Genomic DNA, 24,910 nt, shown 5'->3' with positions numbered 1-24,910 from the left:
GGAAGGAATTCCTCCTGACATAAATGCTAACTACACGAGTGGCCTATGATGTACCTGCAGCTGGACGTCCTAGTACCATCACCATAACCTGTACGCCTGACATGTAACTCTGCCTATTGTGGCATTGAGCACTGTGGCCAGTGTGGGAACACAGGAATTGCTATTTAACCTGTAACTGTGTAAGGACATGTACAATACTAGTATGTACATTGTACATCATGTGCGCATGTTATACTACTTTGACTGTGTATGTATTGTTGTATAGTAGTTCTGCTGATACCATATCCGTTATACTTCCGTGCAAGTCTCACCCACAGGGGCCTGATGGCCACACTGCACATGGCACCAACTTCTGCTACAGTAGAGTGTTACTGTAGGATGACCAAACATGATCGATCGAGTACCGGTATTATGTGTTCAAGACTTGTATACCATGAGTCCAGGTTTTTGGCCCTCCGTATCAGTACATGCTGCACGTGTGCCAGGCCGCGTCTAATAAAGCTGTTATCAGTCTAGGAGTGCTCATCGTGTATTACACTTCACTTTCTCAGCAATCGGTCACGTCTGACTTGTTTGGGTCTCAAGGCTGGGGAGGGAATAGGGGGAATGGAAGATTGGATCTTTAAGAGCTCTGACTCGGCCGCCCAACCAGTTACTGTACAATGAGTTGGGTCCTTCAACACTTCAGCTGCTGCAGTGCCTACACTGCGCACTCACAGCCAGCAGACTGGGACAGGAGAAGTGAGTATGGTCACAAGGCATGCAATGTCTGCGGATACCGCTGCTAAGTTTCAGTTTATGTTTGCTTGATAACTGAGTGTGATTGACGCGTAGTTTCACAGTCACTATCCCCGATATGGCCGATGCCCACAGAGCCACCGACTGGTAACTTTCATCATTACCCTATGCCACACACTGACACACTGACATAGAATACAGGCTAGGTCGTCAGTGCCACACAGCACAGACACAGTGACTACAGTCTACACCAGGCTACCCACACCGTGCGTGATGATGGCGGCATCCACACACTGAATGGCACACAATACCCGCGGGCGGCTCTTCGGTGCACAATGCAAACACGTTTTCTGCTTCGTTCCATCGAATTCTCGAAGCACTTTCTCAATGATCAGCTTGCACTGCGGCTTGCGTAGCTTTGAGGTAGCTTTATTGCGTCGCTGCGCTTATATCTAGAATGAGATTGTCCAGCTGAGCTGCTGAGCGTTGCGAACAGGACAGTCATTGCCAAGAGGATATGTACTCTCGTCATAACCCATGTTCAAGATGATGAGCAAGCGAATAATCCTCCTTATCCTTGGGAGCTTGTTCTTAGCAGTAGCTTCTCTGAGCTCCCCTCCCTTTCCCTGAACCTGGAGTCGAAGCGCTAAGGGCATTAGTAAGCTCTACGGGTATCAGTAAGCTCTAAGGGCATTGGTAAGCTCTTCCGGAAAACAAAGGCAACATCATCACCACTTCCAATTTACAGGAAGTGGGTGGCTTGCGACACAGTAACTTAGAAGTTAAACCCGTACGGCTCACGTTGTCGCAAGACCGGGACTCTGCTAAAACCAATCTCTGGTTGCAATCAGGAGCACCGTCACGTTTCCATACAGCGTGTCCTCCGCCTTGTGCTATGGTGTCATCATGTATTTCAGATGTGCATTGTGCATTGTAACATTCAGTGACACCAATACAGTAACGGTAAAAATCCTATCAAAGAAGGGAACGGAAAGGAGAAAAGAGCAGAGTGACCCTCTTCCTACGAGTAGGTTGTGTCTTCAGTAAAAAAAAAAAAAAGGAAAAAGAAAAAGTAGGGTCTGCTGTGACATACCTTCATACATGCAAGTATTGTTCTTCGAAGTAGCACCACCACGGTCTTACACTGCAATTTCAATACCGGTACAGTAGTTATTTCCAAATTTTCGCCCTTGAGGCTTCATCAGAGAGAAGAAGAGAAAACCGGAAACTTAACCAATAAGATAAGTACAGCATGCAGGTGTAGAGACGTTGGGATCAGTCAGTTGTGCGACCAGGGCTCTCTGGCTCCTTCCCACACCATGAGCTGAGGATAATAAGACATAACCTTCCAGGCTTCACTCTTGCCAAGACTTGCCCTCTTATTCTCGCGCTGCGGCTTTAGAATTAGAATCCCATGGTAACCAATGACAACCGTGCAGGCAATGCAGCAAGAAGGACCCACGGGTACGGGGGTATGGGTACATGTGTGTGATCCCCGGTAGCCTAAATTTGGCTACTGTCCCGAGACTCCCGACACTCCCAACAGGGGTGCAGGGTTAGAATCCCGCTCAAGTGCCGTGGAACCACTTTCGAAATGAAAATACTTTTACAGAAGAGCTACGGTGCTGTTTTCTTTGTTCTAGCGTACATTGACCCAAGAATGTTCTAGCGTGCATTGACCCAAGAATGATATTATTCGTATGGGGAATACTTATGGGTAGAAGTTCGGAAAATTACGTTCTCGTACTTCGAAGCACTTTCATGTGGCCATAAGTACATGTACAACAAAATGCATACATGTAGGTTTATCGGAAGAAAAAGGATCAAGGAACTACAAGTTACGCCAAGAGTTATACTCTTGGTTACGCTATAATGTCCATTAGCACCACCATAATACTTGACAATCAAAATGCGAAACGCACAGGTATTCCCATAAATACCATAATTATTATTTTAATTAAAAGGTACTTCAGAAGTACGGTACTCATTTCTGGGGTCTATGACTCTATGTACAATGTAACTGTTATCAAGAGTACATACCCCCCCCCCCCCCCCCCCGGGTTATGTACTCTTGCTGTTATGCTAGAGAACAACAATAGAACAAGCTCAGAGAACAGCAGGCACTTCCTGGCCCCATCAGGCTTACAACATGATATACATGTATGGTGGCTGCTTTATGTTTAGGCTGATTCCACTCGACACATGCCCTAGAGTCAGGCCGATTGGCATCGAGGAAGTCTTGCGGCACATAGTGGGGAAGGCCCTCTTCGTCCTCAAGGTGATCCGCCCCGAAGTCATGGAAGCTGCTAGTGCTGGCAGTCTCCAGCTATGTGCGGGGCAAGATAGCGACATAGAGGCGGCAATCCATGCGATGTGCGACGTAGTTGATGACCCCTCCACTGAAGCCATTCTTTTGGACGTCCAGCACCTCTGCCCATCACTCGCCAAACTTGTGATCAACACTTGCCGGCAGCCCGTTAGCCTCTTCGTCGGCGGTGAGAAGATCTTGTTACGCGAGGGCAACACACAGGGCGACCCCATCGCCATGGCGATGTATACCATTGGCATTATCCCACTAATGAAGGCTGTTGCAACAGAAGGAGCAGTACAGGCATAGTACGCGGATGATGCCGGATCCGGTGGCAAGCTGAGGAGCGTTCGAGCGTGGTGGGATCGGCTGACGGAGAAGGGCTCCCAATATGGTTACTTCCCAAATCCAGCCAAGTCCGTCCTAGTGGTCAAGCCCCCACTCCCGACGAGGCCATCCGGATTTTCGCTGGTAGTGGTGTTTCTATCCAGGCAGATGGATGCCGCTACCTTGGTGCAGCCTTCGGGTCATCCGCATTCACCACGCAGTACGTGCAGCAGAACGTCATGGAGTGGGTCGCACAGGTCCTACGGCTGAGTGACTATGCCCCCTCACTCTCAGCCTCAAGCTGTGCCATGCAGCGTATACCCATGGCCTACAGAGTAAGTCATGGTGGACCTTTCTCTGCCCCGTCATCATGGTCATCCCAGCTATGGATGAGCACCTGCGTCCACTTGATGATGCTGTGTCCAACATGCTGATCCCTGCCCTTCTGGGACGACCGGTGAATACCCAGGGGCACAGCCTCCTTGCTCTTATCTTCCGTATCTCTTCGGCGGTCTCGGGCTACCTCACCCATCGTCGCAAGCTTCCCAATACCAGTCTTCTCAAGACATCACCGCGCCCCTGACAAGCCCCACTTTGGTCCAAGATATGGAGTTAGGTACCGCCATTCACGATGTGCGTGCTGCCAAGAAGCAAGTGAAGAACACAGTTGACGCCTCGGTCCAGGCGGTACGGCTGGCTTCCACAACGACTGCCATCATCTTGCAGCTGTGGAGCCACATTTTCAGTCGCTCACACTTTGTCTTGCCCCACCGGTTTGATTCCGTCGATGCGGCACAATGAGGTGCGTAACCCCACTGCCCATATGCTGAAGCGGGTGCCTCACAATATCTCCGTGGACCCCTCCCTCCCCCCCCCCCCCGCACCCGGTCACTGGGGAGCAGTTCCGGTATCGCACCGCTATTCCGACTGAGCAGGCCCGTCTCAACGTTGCGGCAAGTGGCATCTGGGGTGGCCGGTTTGAGCGCACCTTCATCGACGTGAGGGGTTTCAATCCTCATGCCCCCTCAAACCGCGCCACCTCCATTGCTTCCTGCTACACCAAGCACGAAAAGGAGAAGCGGCGCTGCTACGAGCAACGTGTCCGCGACCTACAGCATTCGTCGTTTGTTCCGGCCATATTTTCCACCACCGGTGGTTTGGGCAAAAACGTGGAGTGGCTCTACAAGCGGATAGCTTCTCAAGCAGCCAAGACCAGCGAAGCTTACAGCTGTGTCATGTCTTGGATTCGCTGTAAACTGAGTTTTGCCCTACTCCGGTCCAGCGTGATGTGTTTGTGCGGATCCCGGAATCTTCGGTCAGTGCAGTTGGACTCACCTTCCACCTTGGCAGTTGCTGAGGCGGGCATTCGTATTTGATACCATTTGCCTCTGGTTTTGTCCATATTGGTTTCGTTTGTGCCCTTTTCACCCTACTACTACCGTAAAGTACCGCCAGAGCGCCCCACCATCTCGTCCTTTCGTGGTCGTATTGTGGAGGTGGTCTGCTGTCTGTAGGTCATACGACACGGACCTTGTACACATATTCCACATTTTGCAGTCAATCCGGGGATATCCGTACCTTCGAGCGGACACAAGCTCCACACAAAAGCCTGCCAAGTGTGCCCTTAGTACACTAAGGTTCTCACATCGTACAAACTTCGTTGCACTCTGCCATACGATTTTCCTTTCCCTGGCTGTAAAATCAAGGTGGGGCGCTCTCGCGAGACGGGGCGCTCTGGCGGTACTTTACGGTACTAGTAGTTTTCAGTCCGCTATTGAACGGCCGCACTCCAGATCTGCGTTGCACTTCTCTTTCCCTTGACTTGATCAATGATTATGATGGTATTTATGATGGAACAAGAGGCTTATCTCATCTACTCTTTGATGTTTGGGTATGACAGAAATTCAATGCACTGCCATACACATGAGCAGGTCAATCAGAGGGCACAGCAACATGAGTGAAACATCATTAGAGTACATACCGATAAGCCAAAGTGTGCAACCCGGAAACAGTTCCGAAAACGACTGATTCATTAGTCTGATTTTCGGTGAATCATCGGAGCCGAGATAGTTCGATCTGCAACTTCAGTGTTGCAATTTCTGCTCCTACGTGGAACGCATGCTTCCTGCCAAATTTGACACTTGACTGACTCATGACTGCCATCCGGAGTACACAAGGAGCCCGTCCCACCTTCCACTCGGCAACCCTCTATATGGAGTTACCCACGCTGTATACATGTACTCCTCTGATCATCATAGCACACAAGCTGAACATACATGTACAAGTGCACTCATATACTAGACATGCCAGACGTACACACACGTTCATAATTTCAGACACAATCCTGGCTGGTACAGAGGAAGCCAGCACTCCGACGTTATCGCTAAGAAATGGTGAACGGACGGGCAGGTTAGTGTGAGACTCAGCCGTTAGAATTGAGAGAAAGAGGAAGAGAGAGAGGGAAGAGAGAGAGAGAGAGAGAGAGAGAGAGAGAGAGAGAGAGAGAGAGAGAGAGAGAGAGAGAGAGAGAGAGAGAGAGAGAGAGAGAGGGAGGGAGGGAGAGATAGAGAGAGCAGTTTCAAGCTTGAAACATATGTGTATAGAGTTGCATACTTCAGTCGTGACAAGAAAGAAAAATCAGCATCGAATGGAAATGAAGTGGGCGAGACAAATATCCTTCAAATTCAGCATTTGTGGAGGGGCAATAAGGGGTGGTTTGTGGCAAGATAAAGTTCTTCATTTTCTGCATACTTTATTGTTAGCAATAATAACGGATGAAATGGGAGCAAAGAGGAAAACAGCTGTGACAGTCGTTATAATATTTACATTGAGGGAACAGCTTGTGGATGAAATAAAAATTCATGCCCAGCTGTTCCAGTTATAACAACTACAGCAAAGCAAATAAACAGACACAAGCGACAACAGCTAATATGAAAACCCAAATAAAGCAGCAGAGTCAAAATCACTGAGATAGATCAGAGCAGAAGATACCAGAGCTGGCAGACATGAGCATTGGGCTGGTTGTGGCTGCCCTACTTACTCTAAGTACTACCTATAGTAAGAAGCAGCAGTAGAAGCGGCGGTAGTCTGTATCGGTGCTGCCACCGTAACGGAATACTACTCTTTACTGCTGTGCACACTCTCCAGGCTCGCTGGCGTCCATCGATGCCAAGCGCACGGTCTGACGGTGGGGTTTCTGGCGCTGCGTTGCAGCAGGACTTTTGATGGTAACTGACCTACCTTTGGCATGTGGAACATTCTCCATACTAGTTAGAACCTGAAGAGGCTCGCGAGGAGAAGAGGAGGATATGCGTCGTCTTGAGCCCTTTCCGCGTGCAGCACACGGCGTCACCGTTATTGTATCGGGCAGTGGACTGCTTGGCTGACGCAACGGTGAAGTGGGCCGTTCGTACATACTGTCACACAGATGACCCTTGCATACATGTCCTGGATGCGAGTGCAGATCGGTAAGGTTACCAATGCTACGCGACCTGGACTGCTTGGGCTGTCCCTGAGGCTGAGCCTGCATCAACGCCGCCACTTGGGCTCCCTGAGGTTGTGTTTGCACTTGTCTCTCCTGTGACTGCGATTTCTGGTGCTGATCCTGTTGGTTTTTCCGTTGCTGCTGTGCTAGTTCATCAAGCTTGAGTCTAGCTTGCACACTGTCGCTGCGTGCCTTGCTCAGTTCCACCTCTAACTGGTGAATCTGACTCTCAGCCTGATGCAACTTATCACCCTCAGCTATCAGCTGTATGCGACTCGTGTCCAACTCGTTGCGGGTCTCCTTCTCGCGAAGCCTGTTATATACACACGCGCGCGTGCGCACACGGGTTGCAACACAAGCACGGCACAAAAGAGAGAACAGGGACACAATAAGACGACGAGTGTGGTGTGCATCAAGCAACAGGACAGGTCAAAGCAACCATGGGAATGTGCCCGATGTCTCCAACAACTACACCGTGCTATATCTGCGGATACCTCGTGATAACCATTATAACTGTAAACCGGCATCACTTGGTGGGTCTCAAGAAAGACATGCAGATAGGACAATGGTATCATTTGCCTGCCTTCCGGTGATAAAATATAAAAGGAGACAAGCCCACTCAAAACTTACACCATTTCCGCACAATTGATATAAGAAAGGTAACTTCATGTGATTTCAAAAAAGCAATAAATAGCATATTGTATACATTACATGCACCATGGGAGTCATGTGTCATATCATGTTTCTCATGCTGTTCATCCTTGCACGCGCTAGACTAGACGTCTGCGTAGGGACAGGTTGCTGGTGTGCTGCATGCATTCATTGCTGGTTCCATACATAGTTCTTTGCCCTACTGTGGCGGGAAGGTCGTCCCGTGCAGCCGCAATGATCAGCTGCGCTGCCGAAGTTCAGTTCCGGTAAACATGCGTGCGGATTTGCATTTTGCTGCTTGGTTTTTGATGTATTTGTAGTTAGTGCAAGGAAAGAGCTTGCTGGTGCAGTTGTTGTTTTGGTTTTGAGTTTAGTTTGCTCTTTGGTGTTACCTGCTTTGAACGATCGCCTTTTGTGGAATCGTTACGCTCCTTGTGGTACAATAATACAGTCTTCAGAAATATCGAATACATAGCAATATTAAAATAGCAATAAATCCCGCCGTCATCACCACACATCAACGAAGTCATGAAGGTTTTCCAAAATCGATTTTCATAAAGCGGAATTTATCCTATTTATTGCCATTTTGAAATTATTGTCTTCATGCCGCCTATTTATTTAGAGGCCATTCACGATCCAGAAGTCATGTTTTCACGGTTTCTCGGTAGGCGGCCATGGAAACCATGGATTGGGCGGGAGGCTCGAAACGTGAGCCCGCAAACTGTCCCACGGCCTCGACATCCCTGGCTGTACGTTTTCTCAGTTGCAATTCAACGTTTTGGCACCAGTGTCAGTCAACAGTCAACACGTGGTTGTGTTTTTTTCTGTTTTCTTTTCGACCGACAACCATGTCCAACCGAACTTTCAGTCCCGAGTCTGAGCGTATGCTCATCGAAATTTATTGCGACTTGTTGAAATTAACTGATAAACTCATGACGACCAGAAATGCGAAGGAGCAAAAGGCTACCCACCTGCTGAGTAACTACATGAAACGCTTCTCCATGAAAGAAGTACACAACAAGGTTTACTCCCTCAAGAAAAGGGACGAGAGCTGTACAAGGCCCATCGTCTACCAACTGCAACAGGTGGGTTCATACTCAATGCAATTCCGGAGTTTTCCCATCAAACACCCCCTTGAAAATTGCCAGGCCAGAGGTATGATGTTCAAGTAGAAATGTTGACAAATAATCCTACTGACTTTCCCCATTATTTCTCCCTCAAAAACTGAAATACTCCTGCAGGTTATTATTTCCTCTGCCTGAGATGATTTTGCATTCAGTGGCTTGAACGTGGACTGTCTTGTGTTTACAATAATTTGTGCTTGTAGGAACAAGTCTGGATGCCAGCCACTTTGACGTGCAGGCAGCAGTATATGCATGGCCCAATTTTGAGCTGTACCATAACTTGTTTTTCCGGCATCCTCAGTGGGGCCCTGGAGAATGTCTTGATAGTCTGACTCAGAGCCAGGGAAGTGTTAGTCAAGATCCAGGCACGACACCAACCTCTAGCAATACAACCACACCATCCTACGGCAACACCGCCGCACCGTCCCGCAACACCGCCGCACCGTCCTACAACATCGTCGAACTATCCCACAGCAACACTGAACCAAACAGCAGCAGCATCTCCGCAATCCCCAACACCACCAATACACTAGCATCAATGAGAGTGCCACCAACTGAACCTTCCCTGACTGGTGGTGCAACTGCTGCAGGTACATGTACATTGATTTCAGATACACCAACATCTGCACAGCTGGGTCAAACCATGCTGTTGACCAGCCATCGAACCATGCTGTTGACCAGCAACACCCAGTTGGACGAGTGTATCTTGCCGCCGGCTATGGAGTCAAGCATGGGCGATGATAGTGATGGGGAGGTTTTTGGTGAGGCTGGCACTCGGCCAGCATCGGTGAGCACGGACATGTCCTCACCCAACTCCCACTCTACCACCCCGCCACCTGAGCACCCATCCACGCCAGAGCCAGTCTCTACTCCGGCCCTAGAGCCCGTCGCAACCCACTTGACCACAGTCGCACGGAAGTGTCCACGAACTCGCAGCCGCGAAAGTGCTGATGGTCTGGTCTCCGCACTGGAAACGCCAGGGGGATGGAACACGAAGAGAGGCGAGATGCAGAAAGGAGGCGCGTGGAGGAAGACATGGAAGAGAGGAGGAGACAGAATGAGGAGGCACTGGAAGAAAGGTGACAGCAATTCCAGGAGAAGGCTGAGAAGCTGCAGTGTACTCAAACCGAGAAAACGAACGTGGATACATGATCACGTAGTGTGAATAGCCTGTCATGTGATTTCAGGAATATTCTGAATATTCAAATCGGTCAACTATTCCTCTCAGCTCTAAAACAACAGAAACAAAAACACATACATGGCGATAGTTCAGGCAAGTCCCTGGAACCAACTCACCGCACTAGTTCCAACTCTCGCTGAAGAAATTCTACATACAAATCACTGGTGACCGTGTCCCCTGCCTCGGTAACAGTTCTCTGGAAAGACGACCTCAACTGACGCAGATGTTCTGCAGACTCGTTTGTCCCCTGCACGTAACAAACAAAAACAACGAACCTGTTCTATGAATCAGTAATTCGAGGTACAACTGCTTCACTCCCTTTTTGTGTGAAACACTAGTCACGAAGGCAAGAGTCCATAAACAAGAGTATGCAACGCTCTTTTCTATGGACCAGATGTGCGGCGAGCTGCCTTCATTACATCATTCAGCGGCAGGTATACTGTAGCCATGGCAACAACAACAGTAGTGCAAGACATCTGCAGACTCTATCAATTGCACCAAGAGTGTGCAGCTCTTATGGGTTGCTGTCATGGCGAAATTCCGTGATTACATCATTTTAGTGATGTAGTGTGTACAAGCAGGACCCAAGCAGGTCCCTTTCTGCACAACTGCAGCTCAGTTGTAGGCACTACGCCACTTCCCGCCTCAGATCTGCTCCAAATATTATGTAATCGTGGCATTTCGCCGTGACAGACACCCGGGCAGAAAAGTCAGAAGCTGCACACTCTGAGTTTCATGTACTCTTGATTACACACGACTTATAGGTGAACACAAGACAAGTACACACGCACGTGCGCATACAAATGCATCACAGTAAAAGCGAAGCAGAAGAAAAGCTAAGTACACAGGTGCAGCACACCCTTAGCCCACCTGAACATCTTCAAGCTGAGCAATGCGCGCTCTCAGAGTCTGCACGACAGACGACGATTCGGCAACTTTGCGTTTCAAGCGCTGCAACTCATCCTGATCAGCACGGCTGCGCGACACTTGAAACAGCGCATGTAACTGACCCTGATACAGGGGAAAAAGAAAACAGGGGAAAAAGAAAACAGGGGGAAAAGAAAACAGAGGAAAAAGAAAACAGAGGAAAAGTATGGAAATGATCTTGCATAATCCTAGACCCTAAGGTGATCTGCAGTTGGCCTTTGGCTGTACTGTAGCATGTCTACTTTCAACTCAGGTAAACAACAAGCAGATGTAGCTCAGTCAAGATGAAGAGGGTGGAACACTAAAGAGTGGAAGATGAGTGCATGGGTTGTAAGTATTCAGCTAGCGGATACCGGATCAATTCATGCTTTCAACTTTCAAGCATGCATTGAAAACTTATAGACTAAGATGCTGAAGCCTCGCAAGCTGAGATGTCATCAACGACACCAGTTCCAATACCAAATTTCAAACAAGACCCAGAACAAAACATACTTTCCAAATGGATATTACGAAGCGAAGAGAAACAATCACTACCTTGAGTTGCCGAAACTGTTGGCGCTGGCTAGCATGCTGCTTTTCAAGTGAGCGATACTTGACACGAAGAGTTGCGGCCTCCGCTTCATACTTCTGCCGCTCATCCTCCAACTGATGTGAAGGACAAAGAGGAAAACCAGAAGAACAATGCAAATTTGCCAAAGATCTGTACACAGGTCGCAGCCACAAGTATTCTGCCAACAAAGAACAAGGGGTACGGAATTTGCAGAGGCTAGGAAGATGTGCCACAATTCTACGCAGCACAGATACCGCAACATGCATAATAGACAAGGAGCGTAATTCTGCACAAGCCCAGGGAAGTGGGCAGGGTTTCTGCCCAGTCAATCGTCAACCAGGCGCAGAGCACGATGTTCTGCACAGGTAGAATCTTAGCTATCTGCTTGGCTTCAAAACGATGGTCCAACCCAACCAGCAGGTTATTGGCTGAACCATTACTGCCTACTTCCCTGAAGCCAATGCGAGGAGTAAGCCGCCATTCTAACCAGTATTTCAATTTCAATTCAACTGTAGTTCAGTCCCTCAAACTAATGCTCAAACGAATGATTCAAAATATAATGAATAAGGGGCCTTCCGTAAATACCGATATTTATTTAGAAACGAAAACTAGTCGTTTCTCTCCAACCCCCCTCCCTGAGAAACGAACACATACAAAATTAATGGTACATAGTATCGATATTTTTGATCTTTTTTTTCTGGACATGCTCACGCATGCAAAATGTACATCGATATTTTTCGATAAACGAACAGGCGCTCAACCCCCTCTCCCCTAAACGACTAGTTTTCGTTTCTAAATAAATATCTATATTTACGGATGGTCCCTAATGCTCAAACTAAGTCAACATTCTAACCAGTATTTCAATTTCAATTCAACTGTAATTCAGTCCCCACAGACAATGGCACCAACTTCGTAGGCGCTGCAAAAGAACTGCGGAGGCTAGTGGCCGCGATGAATGAAGGCGTGAACCAACGATTAGCGGACAAGGGAATTAGGTGGTCCTTCAATCCCCCCGTTGCTCCTCACTCCGGTGGCGTCCATGAGGCGCTCGTCAAATCAGCAAAGCGTGCCATCTATGCTATCCTGTCAGGCACGGAAGTCAACGACGAGGAGCTCATGACCGCAATGACTGGTGCAGAGGCATTACTCAACTCAAGGCCACTGACATACTAGTCGGCCGACACGAGGGATCTGCTGCCACTTACGCCCAACCATTCCCTGCATGGACACCAGGGCGAGTCATTTGTTCCCAGAGGAATGGACACTGTGGAGCAAGGCCATCGACAGCACTGGCGGGTCATCCAGAGCCTGGTGTTGCAGGTGTGGAAGCACTGGATGACCGAAATGCTCCCCCTGCTTCACCCGCGAGCGAAATGGCAGCAGCCGCAGCCCGATCTCGCCATCGATGATGTTGCGTTGTTCGGCTACGCTGCTGCACCACGAGGCCAGTGGAGGCTCGGCCGGGTAGAGCAGCTGTTCCCCGGAGTCGATGGGCGGGTCAGAGTGGTGCGAGTGAAGGTCGGTGACACTTCACTTGTCCGCCCCATCACACAGTTGTGCAAGATTGCCGCAGATTGACTCTGTGTCTGAGTGGCACATTTTTGCTGTATAACATTCCTCTGTATTCGTCAATCCTTTCTTTCTTTCTCTAAGTATTTCAGTCAAATTTGTCCATTAGGATATTTTATGGCTGTCAAGCTCACATGCGTATGTCGTCTCGTTTCAGCCACATTGGTACCAATGTGTCTTATTCACTACAATATTTTATAGTCATATCTCCCCACTGCTTTCTGTTCGGTCCATTTCTCTATCGTTTAATTTGTTGTGTACTTGATTAAATCTGGTTTAATCAAGGTAGGGGAGGATGTTCAGAACGTCTTCCGATAAAAAAGTAAATTATCGTGTCCGTTCCCGAAGGGAACTCACGACGGCCGCTAACACCCGATAAATCCTAGCGGCAGATGCAGCGCCTAACGGTGGGGTGAGTGGATAAGTCTCACAACCACTGGCACAAGTGCCGAAAACGACCCCATTAGCTGCATCCATGTACCCCTTGTGCCTGGCCACAAGTTCCCAGTTGACTGTGGGTAGCAGCACGGCTGGAAAAACCGCTCCCAGGCAGGACTTGAACAAGGTACCTCTCGTATCTCAATCATGGTCCTTGACCAACCCACTGTGCCTGCCTGGTCTTCCGATAAGGCACACTGATTGTGACGCCGTGATGCATTCCGTATATCGCAAGTTACATACTAATAAGTTTATTTACTTGCTGTGCCTTGCACGCCACTGCGATATACTTTGACCATGCATGCCTTTTCCATGTGATGCGACGTACGCACCACGTGGCTGCTGTTATTTGAATTTATTTGAATCTCTCGTGCTTATCTTTCTGGATACAACCAAATTATTTGTCCGTTTTGTTCTGGCAAATGTTTGGTCTGGCCAAGACGTCAGCCAGTCAGTTTTGCTTGTAAAAGAAGTACTTCCTCCGCGTCATCGAAATTGTCGCAGTTTGACTTTTGATATAAAACGGGGTATTTACTCACCAGCACTCGTACCAGAGGCAAGGAATCGAACATAGGCGATAATCATCAGTATAGGGTGACGGCAAAGTTCTATTTTCTGTTATTGGAAGCTGGAATTTTTGAACTAGACGCAATTTCTTCGCTGATGTCGCTGCGACTGTAATTTCGACTCGCGGAGATCAGTCAGGCGTTACAGCCTGCACATTTCTCGTGCTTATGGCCATTCACTCAGGCCTCATCACTGTTTTACCTTAGCTGGGGTGAGAATGACTTCTTGGAACAAGTGGCAGCGCTTGGAGAAACATCGAGGGGTCAGCAAACTAAATGCCTGCAACAGCGATAAAATTTGTCGCTCTGGCTGAGACACTCAGTACATGATGGAACCTGCAAGAGCCGTGTAGACTCTACACGTAGTGCTAGTGATGCACGCGCAGGTGCCGTACCATGGTATCAGTGATGCTCAAAAAGAGGGCGCACTGGACGTGATAGTACACATACCTGCATGAGGCTGATGAGCTGTGACCAAACAGCTAAAATAAATGGGCATGCCACGGCTAAAAAAAGTTCATTTCAAGATCGAGGTGATTCCGCCGACGGTAATCAACCGACCTCGTAACGATCGTGTTTTCTTACTAGGCTTCGTTGGTGGTGAAGTAGAAATCATCCAGAGCCAGCAGACGACAAGCATAGCAGCTCTTGTCCTGTGGATAAAGTCAAAGCGTTTGAGATGAGACGCGACCAACTTTCAACCTTCCTTGAAATATTTCGGAACGATATTTTTGCGTCCATTGACATCAGCGACGACGAGGACTTCATCTCTGCATGAAAACTCTCAGTCCAACTGTCCTGGAACGTTACTCTAGTCTTCAGACTATCATACTGTGTAATAAGTTTTGAATGGCTTTGCTTATGGAGTTATCAGTATCAAGTGACAAGTCACTAGTCAAACTGCGACAATTTCGATGACGCGGAGGAAGTAATGAAAGTTGATGAACACCTCTGAAACTCACTGTCCTATTCAGCCTCATTTCTACTACTGTAAAAGCAGAAATTTTCGGTGGTGTTTTATTTTCGGTAACTTCGGTGCCGACAATTTTTACCGAAAATAAAACGCACCGAAATTTTCGGTACAATCGATACTGTATACATGTAGTACTAGTACACCTACCTGGAGAACGGGTTTTACCGAAAATTTCCCGCTACCGAACCGCCGATTTTGGCGAATACCGAAAATATTACACCACCGAAAATTTCTGCTTTTACAGTACGTGTGAACCCACCGCTGGAGACATTACAGGGCATGTACAGTAGTGTTTGCCACGACTGCACCATTTTTGCAACACACTAGATTTATTTAGGGCAACCTTTAACCCTATTGTAGGTCCCCAGCACTTCTGTGACCCCTTCGTACTTCTGGCAAATTTCCCTGTATTCCCTATATGGTGGCTGGTAGCCTTGTTCACCACCCCATGTCTGCTTGGGGATTGGATGTGATATTTGCAGTTCTATACATCATCACTTTGACAGAGACTCCGGCAATAACACGCCACCGTAATCCTGCCAAAGGTTAATTTCATGCGTGGCTAGCAGCTTTGAATTCTACTCAAGGAAGCTTGCCTCGCCAATCTATCACTGTATTGCAGTGTGCGCTCTTTGGTGTGTGAAATACTCTGCACGACAGACATTGAGCACAACGGGCCAGAAAAATGAATTTCGATAGTGTCCCAGAATGATGTCCTAGTACCCTGCTGAACATGTATTGTAGGTGCAATCCTGGCTGTATGAGTTGGATCTGCAGACCAAACAAATGCCTACCTCACCAAATATCGAGTTTCCGCTAACGGCATGACTGTTGTTATCGCGAGCAGATTGAAGAAGATCCAGCTGACTGCGTAGGGTTGCAATCTCCTCCCGGGAGTTCTATAAAACAGTAGAGAGGCACCAGCGCTTGATCAGAGAGAGAGAGAGAGAGAACAGTATCAAACGTTTCCCCAAGGTTAGCAGTGAGTTAGCAAGCCGGCAAAGAACGTAATGTCTCAACATTACGTCAACAATAAGTTATACGCGCACAGCAATATACGTGTAAGCATATGCCCCCACTGACTGTCCACTGCCTATTCAATGATTAGATTGGACAAGAGATTGCCTGTCACGTGATGGCATACCAGCATGCATTCTGCTATAGGACTCTTGTTGTACAACAGTAGAAGCACCCAACAGAAGATGATGGACTACTGACTACCGGTACTAATTGAATTCAGAATACATGGATTTGTCGTAAAGTACCAATATTCATTCGTATCAAGTTGTGCTCCTGTTGCGTGGTTCGTTTGCTCAACTATCAGTGCATTTACACGTATGGATCGAGATTCAATACGAAATGTGTGTGTGTGTATGTGTGTGTGTGTGTGTGTGTGTGTTAATATGTAGCAATTACCTCCAGCGCTTGACTCCACTGTGCTACTTGCTTTGTCTGCTCTCCCGAGCTGTCCTTTAGCAGCGAGATGTCCTTAGTTAAGTGCGATTTGTCAAGCTCAAGCCGTTGAATCTGGTTCTGAGCATCATTGAGGTGAGCAGCAAGTTCAATCCGCTGGCATTGTTCCGTGGTAAGAGCTGCTTGCATCTCCGCAAGTTGATTGTCGGCTTCAGCATCCGACCGTGAATAGCTTGAGAGGAGCTCCTGCAGCTCGCAAACTTGCCCCGCCTGTAGTGACATCCAGAGAGCTATTATTATTATCCATGATTTTTTCTTAGTTGCTCATGACAAGCAAGGTTCCAGGTTCGAGTCCTGGTGGGATTGGTATTTTGTTAGTACCCATTTGATATGCATTTCTCACTTTCATTGTTACAAATCAAATGTGTAGCGTTCAGTGCTGTCACGAGGTGCTACTTTCTCTTTGGTTGTTCTATAAAAGTTCATTTGCGTTGCTTTGTCCATTAGTAAAACGATAGTTCCTGATGAGTGTTGTATGAACACTTGTTCGAAGCTGCACATTGTCTCCAACGACTGATACCATTAAAAAAAAGTAGCAACGTGTCTATTTAACTTCTCTTTATTAATGCGATTAATAGTATAAGTGAAGCGGACATTACAAAATGATGAATGAGAATACATGTATCTAAAATGGTTGTTCCTAATCGATTTTCTTGAGACTATCATCAGGGAAAAATCGTCTCACAATAGAGGCTATACGGAAAAACAAACTACTTATAGGTTATAGGATAGTGGGGAGTATACAAGGTGAGGTGTGAAGAAAAAAAAACTAAAGTGGGAGAGAAGACGAAAGAAATTAGAAGAAAAGATGTGAGAGTGTTCCGACGGTGTGAGCTACTACAAAAGGTGAGTGAAATGAAGGCGTGGAAGCAGGTGAATGTGATAGAGTGAGGAAGTGTGAGGTGTAGGTGTATGCGAATGAATACGTGTGTGTATGCTAGGTGAAGAGTCTCGACGATTCATGCTTCACTGTTTTGTGCCGTGCTCGTAGGTTTCGTGAACTTAAGGTATTAGAAGCTGTTTTCATCCGCAAACACAATCCTAATCTATGCATTCAGAAAGAAAATGTCACAAAATTGAGACTCTTCACCTAGCATACACACACGTATTCATTCGCATACACCTACACCTCACACTTCCTCACTCTATCACATTCACCTGCTTCCACGCCTTCATTTCACTCACCTTTTGTAGTAGCTCACACCGTCGGAACACTCTCACATCTTTTCTTCTAATTTCTTTCGTCTTCTCTCCCACTTTAGTTTTTTTTTCTTCACACCTAACCTTGTATACTCCCCACTATCCTATAACCTATAAGTAGTTTGTTTTTCCGTATAGCCTCTATTGTGAGACGATTTTTCCCTGATGATAGTCTCAAGAAAATCGATTAGGAACAACCATTTTAGATACATGTATTCTCATTCATCATTTTGTAATGTCCGCTTCACTTATACTATTAATCGCATTAATAAAGTTATTGTCTCCTCGTCGCCTTTTCATTAACTTTTCTTTGTTGCGATTCTATAAAAGAGTGTTGTCTCCCCGCGGTTTGTTTAAAGAACAATATAATAAAATAGAACCGAGTAATAATACTGTAAACCAATCAGGATTGATATCTTTACAAATTGGAAAATTTATTTTTCATTGCTATCAGGTTTGGCCTCATTTTCTTTGTGCTGCGCTGATGAGCCCACAAAGGACGAAACAGTTCTGTCCGCATATTGAGTATTTCGCTCCTGCTCTTGTAGCAGTTGAACATTCTCGTGTGTGATAGTGCCTGTGCTGTTTGCGTTATGCAGAGCACAGTGACTTGTCAGTTTGAGCACGCTGGCAAGGTATGTTCGGGCCTGGTTTAAATCTGGCTTTGGAAAAAAATTCATTGCTATCAGGTTCGGCCTCATTTTCTCTGTGCTGCACTGATGAGTCCACAAAGGACGAAACAGCTCTGTCCGCCGATTGAGTATCTTTAATGGTTGCCTGATGATCGTAGTAATCGTGAAACTCAGAGTAGCAACACAGCTTCCAATCTCTCTTGTATAATCTTTACAAATATAAATTTGACATGGATTTCTCACCTCCAAGAAGGGATATTTGAATGAAATTGAATCCATTTGAAAGGAAAATGCAAATGCATTATACATGCCCCACCCTCTCTTTCCAACTCCCTCAAACTTTTCAGCACTATGTTATGTAGAATATGTGCTGTACACTATATGCTGCATAATTATATGGATTTATTATTACTCAATCTGCGGACGGCATGCTGTTTCGTTCTTTGTGAACTCATCAGTGCAGCACAGAGGAAATGAGGCCGAACCTGATAGCAATGAAAATAAAAAATTCCAATCAGGATTTATTAATATTATTTATTCATATTTCTCTAGGGCAGTCCCCACAGACCTATGGTCTCCATACGGGGTACCCTAGCCAATCTAGGAATGCAATACGAAATTGACTTGGTGAAGCAGCAAGGCGGACCGATGCCGGAACTGAGTTCCAGCGGTCAGAGGTAGTACAAGTCCAAGAAAGACTTGAGACCTTGTGCAGGTGCGCTACGTGCCTCAGAATTGGCACGAAGGCAGAAGAGGCGGCATGTTTCGAGACAGAATACACTTTTAACATCTGCGGTGAGCGGTAGCCAAAGATTAAGCGACCACCCCACGGTGCAAGGAAAAGTGGTAGTTAAAGCCAGGTGGTCTTTAGAACCAAGTCCCATACACTTGTGGCATGTCGGATACATACTTGTGCAGGTTTGTACTTCCATGTACTCATATTGACAGGTGCGGAGCATAGAATACGTTCGTGCAGGCAAAGCACACCTCACTGGGTCGCATGCAGCGCATTCTATACTGTCGCCTTGGCCACTTGTCACTTCTGTGGACTGCATGCATTTGCTTCAGAGCGCTCTTCAACCCTGTCAGCCAATATGGCACTTTTGGTTATTTTTGGTCAATGTGTGCAGGTCCAATATGGCACCTGGTACACTAACAGTCGGTCGCTGATCGCGCAGGGCAGGTGGTCTCTGTATCCGGTGCAGTTTCTGTGTAGTACTGCCCGTGTATGGAAAAACGGACGCTTACACCAGGTTTTACTGTACGTAATGAACGGCGAGATGCGGGTGAGAGAATCATACTCATGTTGTCGCAGACTGTGCACATAAGCATTGCTAGCACATTCCAGTGTAGACTGGATAAAAGAGCATGAAGTTGCACGAGGGCGTCAATTACCTCCGTTCGCTCTGAGTTTGTTTTGATTACTGGCATGTTTACTCCGTCATAGCGGCCAGGCACACGCATACTTGAACCGGGTTTTAACCCCTTTAGCGCGAGCGTCGTACTAGTACGACGCACATGAGTTGCATGCCCCACGGCCGTCATACTAGTACGACGCGCGCTGTACACTGTACAGTGAACCTGCATCTCATAGTCCTGGGGTCTGTGTTGAGTCAATAGTGACTTGTTCAAACTATCGTAACTCACTCAATACTTGGTCGATTCTCACAATCGAAACATGTATCTGCAAGAGAAAACTCTCAGCTGGCGATAGAGACAATCGCCGAAGCGATGCGACTACCGGTTGTTGAGATATGCGACTCGACACGGCAAATTTCAACTCGATTTTTTGCGCAGTCTGCAGAACGCGTATTTTACATCGTGGATCATTTTTGCGCTACCTGCTGCCATGGAAACAAGATTCAAATGATGGTAGTGGATCCCATGAGTCCTCACAAAAAATTTGAGCTCAACACGAGCAAGGAGGCCGAAATGGCAGCTGAATATTTGAGCTCGGTTAGTCTTGGCCGTGCTCAAGTCTGTCGAGCGCGTGGATGAAGTTTGCCAGACTGTAGCACAGGGTTTTGGTTTCGCTCCGAGCTGGGTTTGACACCAGTTTGTCCCTCGTCTCAAGACCTTTCCAGGAAGCTCAAGATCGTGGAATTCGTCCAAGGGAAGGTAAAGTTATCGATCCTTGAGCAGCTAGTACTTTCATGGGAAAATGCGACTTTTACAGGTGTTGACGTGGGGCGTGCTCAGGTAGCGTCGTGCTAAAGGGCTGCACCAGGTACGCATGGACACAGCCGCAAAGGCGCAAACGCAGGTATATTCATGACGGGTTTTACTGGCATGTAAATACTTGCACGGTGCATGCCCTTATCTAGAGATCACTGATACTCGTGTAAAGCTCGCTGTATTTATTACAGTTTGATAAAGCATTTTGATACGTTGAGCTGGTTTAAAGATTCTTTGTTGTTCATTACTAGATTTTATTGCGACCGGTTCGGCCGGTCACTCTGAGCTCCGCTGAGGTCAAAACAGTTACAGTAAAACCTGTGACTAACGACCACCCCTTGGGGCCAGAGAAAGCGGTCTTTAGTGGCAGGTGGTCCTTAGTTAGAAGTTTGTACCGCACAACCATAATGAATGTGAGACCGTCCGTGCCTGGTGAAGTGGTCTGTAGGACTAGGCTGGTCGCTAGTCACGGTGGTCTTTAGTTACAGGTTTTACTGTAGCTGTTCAGTAATTGAGTAGAAATTATTGATATACACCTTTCACTAACAAAGACGAGCAGCACCCACCACCACTAAAAAAACGAATATATTCCCTAGATAAATTCATAAGCTTGAGCCAAGTTGAGGATTGATGGCCCTAGCAATACTAAATTTAGGCCATAGTTGATGTCCTATCTAGCATACCTGTCTAGCATAGTCCTCAGACTGCTGCTCAAGAAGTAGTGACTTCTGCTCCAATTGAGAATGGAGATGCTCAATGACTTGCTTCAAGTCATCCAGTGAACGAGCAGTTAGCAGCCGTTCAGCATCTGTTTTATCTTGAGCCTGGCGATTCCGCTCCAGCTCCTCGCGAAGTTCATCTTGGGCTTCCCTCTCCCTGATTTTCAGAAGGCGAACCTCAGTGCGAAGCTGATGGTTTTGTTGCTCTAATTCCTGGAAGTAGAATATTGATCAATAGCAGAAAGGATAAACAGATCGTTGCACTTTCAATTTTGACGGGCATGGGTGCATGAAAAAGTCTGGCACCAACCTCAGAACGAGCAGAAAATTCTTGTAGCTGTTCTTCATTTTGCCTAACTAACTCAGTATTTCTCTCCAGTAGTTCTTTACCAACTTGAGCAGATAAGTGGAGCTTTTCTTGAAGCTCTTCCAACTCCATTGCAATTGAGTTTTGGCCGCTGCTTCGAAGAAATCGGATATGGATTGAGGCGGTTTGGTCAAAGTTAGGCTAGGCGCAAGTGCACCTCATTGAAGGAGCCATTGAAACCGAAAAGAGACTTTGAGATGACCAGCAGGAGGAATTTCGTAGGAAAACAAAAACAAAGATGAAATCTGTCCTCCCGCTTGGACACCCATAAAGCCACTTGATCGGTCTGACTTCTTTTCTTCATCACCTTCACCTGATATTTGAGACGTTCAAATGCACCGCCACCCCTATTGTTCTCGCTCATTGGCCAAACACAGAGTCGTCATGACGAACTCAGATGGCGTCTGCTCAAGGGAGTTTCCCTTTGTGCACACTGATCGTACTGAGCTGAGATGAGTCAGTCACCACCAGGGAGTCGTCATATGACGACTCCCGAGTCCCGATCCCTGTCACCATGGTCACCACATCACGACTATAATTATGTAGTCTGTATGACTGATTGTACATATGTAGGGCATGTTCGATTGGTAAGGATCGGGATCGGGATCCAGATCTCAGATCCCTCGGATCCTTCAGATTCAACTGAACACTTTATTTTGGACCTTGACTGTTGCCATGTTGAAAATGGCGCTCACAAGGCACCCAAAAGGGTGAACGTCGTACTCATCCCGTGCGTCGTACAAAAAGTCAACAAGCTCTATCTCCATCCACGCGTGCGTACTACAATGTGTACAAAAATGATTTTTACCAGCCATATACGCACAAAGGTCACATTTGGATCCGTTGGATCCGGTCAACCCTGCTCCCCGAGGAGGGTTGACCGGATCCAAATCCGAAGGATCCGGATCCGGATCCGACCAATCGAAAGGGTGCGAATCCACTGGATCCGGTGGATCGGGATCCCGATCCTACCAATCGAACATGCCCGTAGACTCAGTGCATGATTATCTTTTTTTTTACGGTGAGTCACTGACACCAATCCATCCATGCATGGCCGTGCAGTAGGCTTTTCCGGATTATGCGTTTTTTCTTGGTCTAAAATGGAAATGGAAAGTGTTTTGAAAAACCCCTATAAATCAAATTTTTTTCTAAAGAAAATGCAAAAATTTACCCCAAAAGCACAAAAAATGCCACCGTTGAAAATGGCGACAGCTAGTCGCGTGACATTTGGCACCATGGTGATCATTCATGGTGATCGTGAAGTACCAAGAGTACATAACCCCCCCCCCCCCCCGGGGGGTTATGTACTCTTGGAAGTACCTATCGCTTGCAGGGAGTCGTAAAATACCGGTATTTTACGACTCCCTGGCGCAAAGTGGGTCAAAATGGACAAAATGCATTTTGACCCCCAAAATGCAAAAATATGCAAACACATAATCCGGAAAGGCCTACCGTGCAGTCGTGCACTGACTGACGTCATGACCCAAAACGAATGCGGATTTTTACCTACCTGTAACCTAGTACCTAGTGTAGTACATGTATCCCTGCTTTACAGTTTACACATGACTAGTACTAGTAGTACATGTATTCATGCTAGCACGCGACACTGTAAATCACCTCTTGTCCCACCGGTTACTCCTAAGTGCTTCTCCCAGCAACCACTTTAATTAATACTTTGAAGTAGGACTAGTACTAGACAACCCTGCCTGCAGACCGGTACGGCATGACCTGCATACATGTTGCACACATTCATGCTGTACTACATTACATTGATTCCTATACTATGGGGCTGTTAAGTGTGACGTCACGGCCCCTTCGATACGCATAGCAACGGAGAGCACTCTCTTTGGCCGCATTGCAGGCATCAAGTCTGAGAAGAATGGTGAGCCTTTCTCTGTGGCAATGGCTTTGATCAGAGCCCAGCTGTCCTTTGCTCTCGTGAAGGCGGCCGTGGCATGCCTTCGTGGGCATCGCCACAAGTCGAGCAGGTATGACCCTCATGCATATTCTGCCACACTTGCTGTCTCCGAGTGTCATCTGTAGACAACCTGTCTGTTTCCCCTTTTCTCTGTATCATTTTGTATGTTATAATTTCCGCGGATTCCAGTTTTTCTCCCTTCATTATAATTTAAGCGCAGTTTAGCGCGTATTGGCTTATGATTTCTTTTTCTTCTGTTTGTATTTAGCGCTTGACCGGTTATTATTTTCCTTCTCTTTATTTTGCGCTACATATTATTATTTTTCTGGTATTATAAACTTTGGCCGTGAAAAAAAAAAAAAACAAAAAAAAAAAAAAACAAAAAAAAAAAAAAAAACGGAGAGCACTGGGGACAAACAAAAGTCGCGTCCTCTGGATGGAACCAGTTGTCAAAGGCAACAGCATCTAAATGACTGGAGAGAGAGCAGTTTTTCTTTGCTTTTTCTTCAAGCGATTGTTGTCGCTCTTTACTCCTTGTTCTTTCCTCTACAAATCTCCTGTAGTCGTCGAGGGCCTTCATAATGGCTGTGAAATTGGCTGCCCACTGTAAAACTCCGTGTTTGAGAGTCCTTTGAAGATTCTTCCCGTCCTGATGGATCAAAGTACGAGCGCTCCCTGTGGATTCGATTATAATAATTATTATGTAGGTGAGTTGTTAAAGAAATCAGTGTCTTCTTTCTGTCTCTGCCCTCACGCTGGCACAATAATATCAGCCTCTATATCCATGACAGCTCGCACCTCCCGTAAACTGCATGACTTAGATATATTCTCGCCCTCCGTGGTGATTGAAGACCCATGGAAGAAGTTATTATGTTCAGAATGATGTCCTGAGAATATATTAAAATAAAATAATTCTAGGAAATTGTTACAGGGTATTTTGGAAGGATGGAGAGAGAGAGAGAGAGAGCAGTGAAGTGTTTGTCTCACTGTAATTACTCCAGATTATTGAATGGTGTATGATCTACTCGATATTTTCCGCAATGGGTTTTCCTGATTTGCGGGATCTCTTCTTTTGCTGTTTGCGTGTTTACAGGAAGTGACTGTCTGGTGTATCTGCACCACATCCTGGGGACATGAAGTCAGAGGCAGGGTCGTCCAGTGATGCAACACTGCCGTTCTATGTGCAACGTCACCGCTAATTCCCCCGGCGAAAACACAAAAAGACAAACACGTCAAGAGACTACAGTATTGACCGTTCTGGTAATGAATCGCGACTGCTCGGACAGTCGATAATCAAAACACAGAGCACCAGCATGATGTTTTGATATTGGGAACCACACACCAGCTCAATTCTCAAGCCCAAAAATTGATGAATACAAAACACAGAGCGACGCAACAAGAGATCATCCGGCAACCAAACCAACCTGGGTCTAATGCACTGAATAGTCTTGAAATACGAAGGCCACACAAAGCAGTGCAAGCACATACTGTTACAAGGTACATGCGTTGCAGAACAAAGTGTCACCAAAGATACACAGGGCTATAGCTGCACACTCATGCATGTGCTCGCTCAGCCCAAGAACACGCATGA

General features: G+C 46.8%; 1 protein-coding gene across 1 annotated transcript; it reads right to left on the bottom strand.

The window, feature by feature from the left end:
• Nucleotides 1-5,710: 5,710 nt before the first annotated feature.
• LOC135806155 (protein Spindly-like) lies at nucleotides 5,711-21,707 on the bottom strand. The gene is made up of 8 exons (XM_065320306.1): nucleotides 21,345-21,707; nucleotides 20,999-21,247; nucleotides 16,252-16,518; nucleotides 15,630-15,734; nucleotides 11,274-11,384; nucleotides 10,683-10,823; nucleotides 9,929-10,059; nucleotides 5,711-7,170 (listed from the first exon to the last, which is right to left on the bottom strand). The coding sequence occupies exons 1-8, from the start codon at nucleotides 21,471-21,473 to the stop codon at nucleotides 6,498-6,500; spliced, it is 1,806 nt and encodes a 601-aa protein (XP_065176378.1). The 5' UTR covers nucleotides 21,474-21,707; the 3' UTR covers nucleotides 5,711-6,497.
• Nucleotides 21,708-24,910: the final 3,203 nt, after the last annotated feature.

The sequence above is a fragment of the Sycon ciliatum genome, chromosome 1 (assembly GCF_964019385.1).
Source record: "Sycon ciliatum chromosome 1, ocSycCili1.1, whole genome shotgun sequence".
In the NCBI taxonomy this organism is placed as follows: domain Eukaryota; kingdom Metazoa; phylum Porifera; class Calcarea; order Leucosolenida; family Sycettidae; genus Sycon; species Sycon ciliatum.
The sequence above is the reverse complement of the archived record's forward strand: the minus strand, read 5'-3'. Positions and strand labels throughout refer to the sequence as shown.

What these genes read in the sequence shown, in the direction of transcription:
- LOC135806155 (XM_065320306.1), bottom strand. Translation starts at nt 21,473, where the DNA reads ATGGAGTTGGAAGAGCTTCAAGAAAAGCTCCACTTATCTGCTCAAGTT. An exon ending in GAAACTCGATATTTGGTGAG is followed by an intron (nt 11,385 to 15,629) that starts GTAGGCATTTGT and finishes CCTTCACATCAG; the next exon opens with TTGGAGGATGAGCGGCAGAA. An exon ending in AACAGTTTCGGCAACTCAAG is followed by an intron (nt 10,824 to 11,273) that starts GTAGTGATTGTT and finishes CCCCTGTATCAG; the next exon opens with GGTCAGTTACATGCGCTGTT.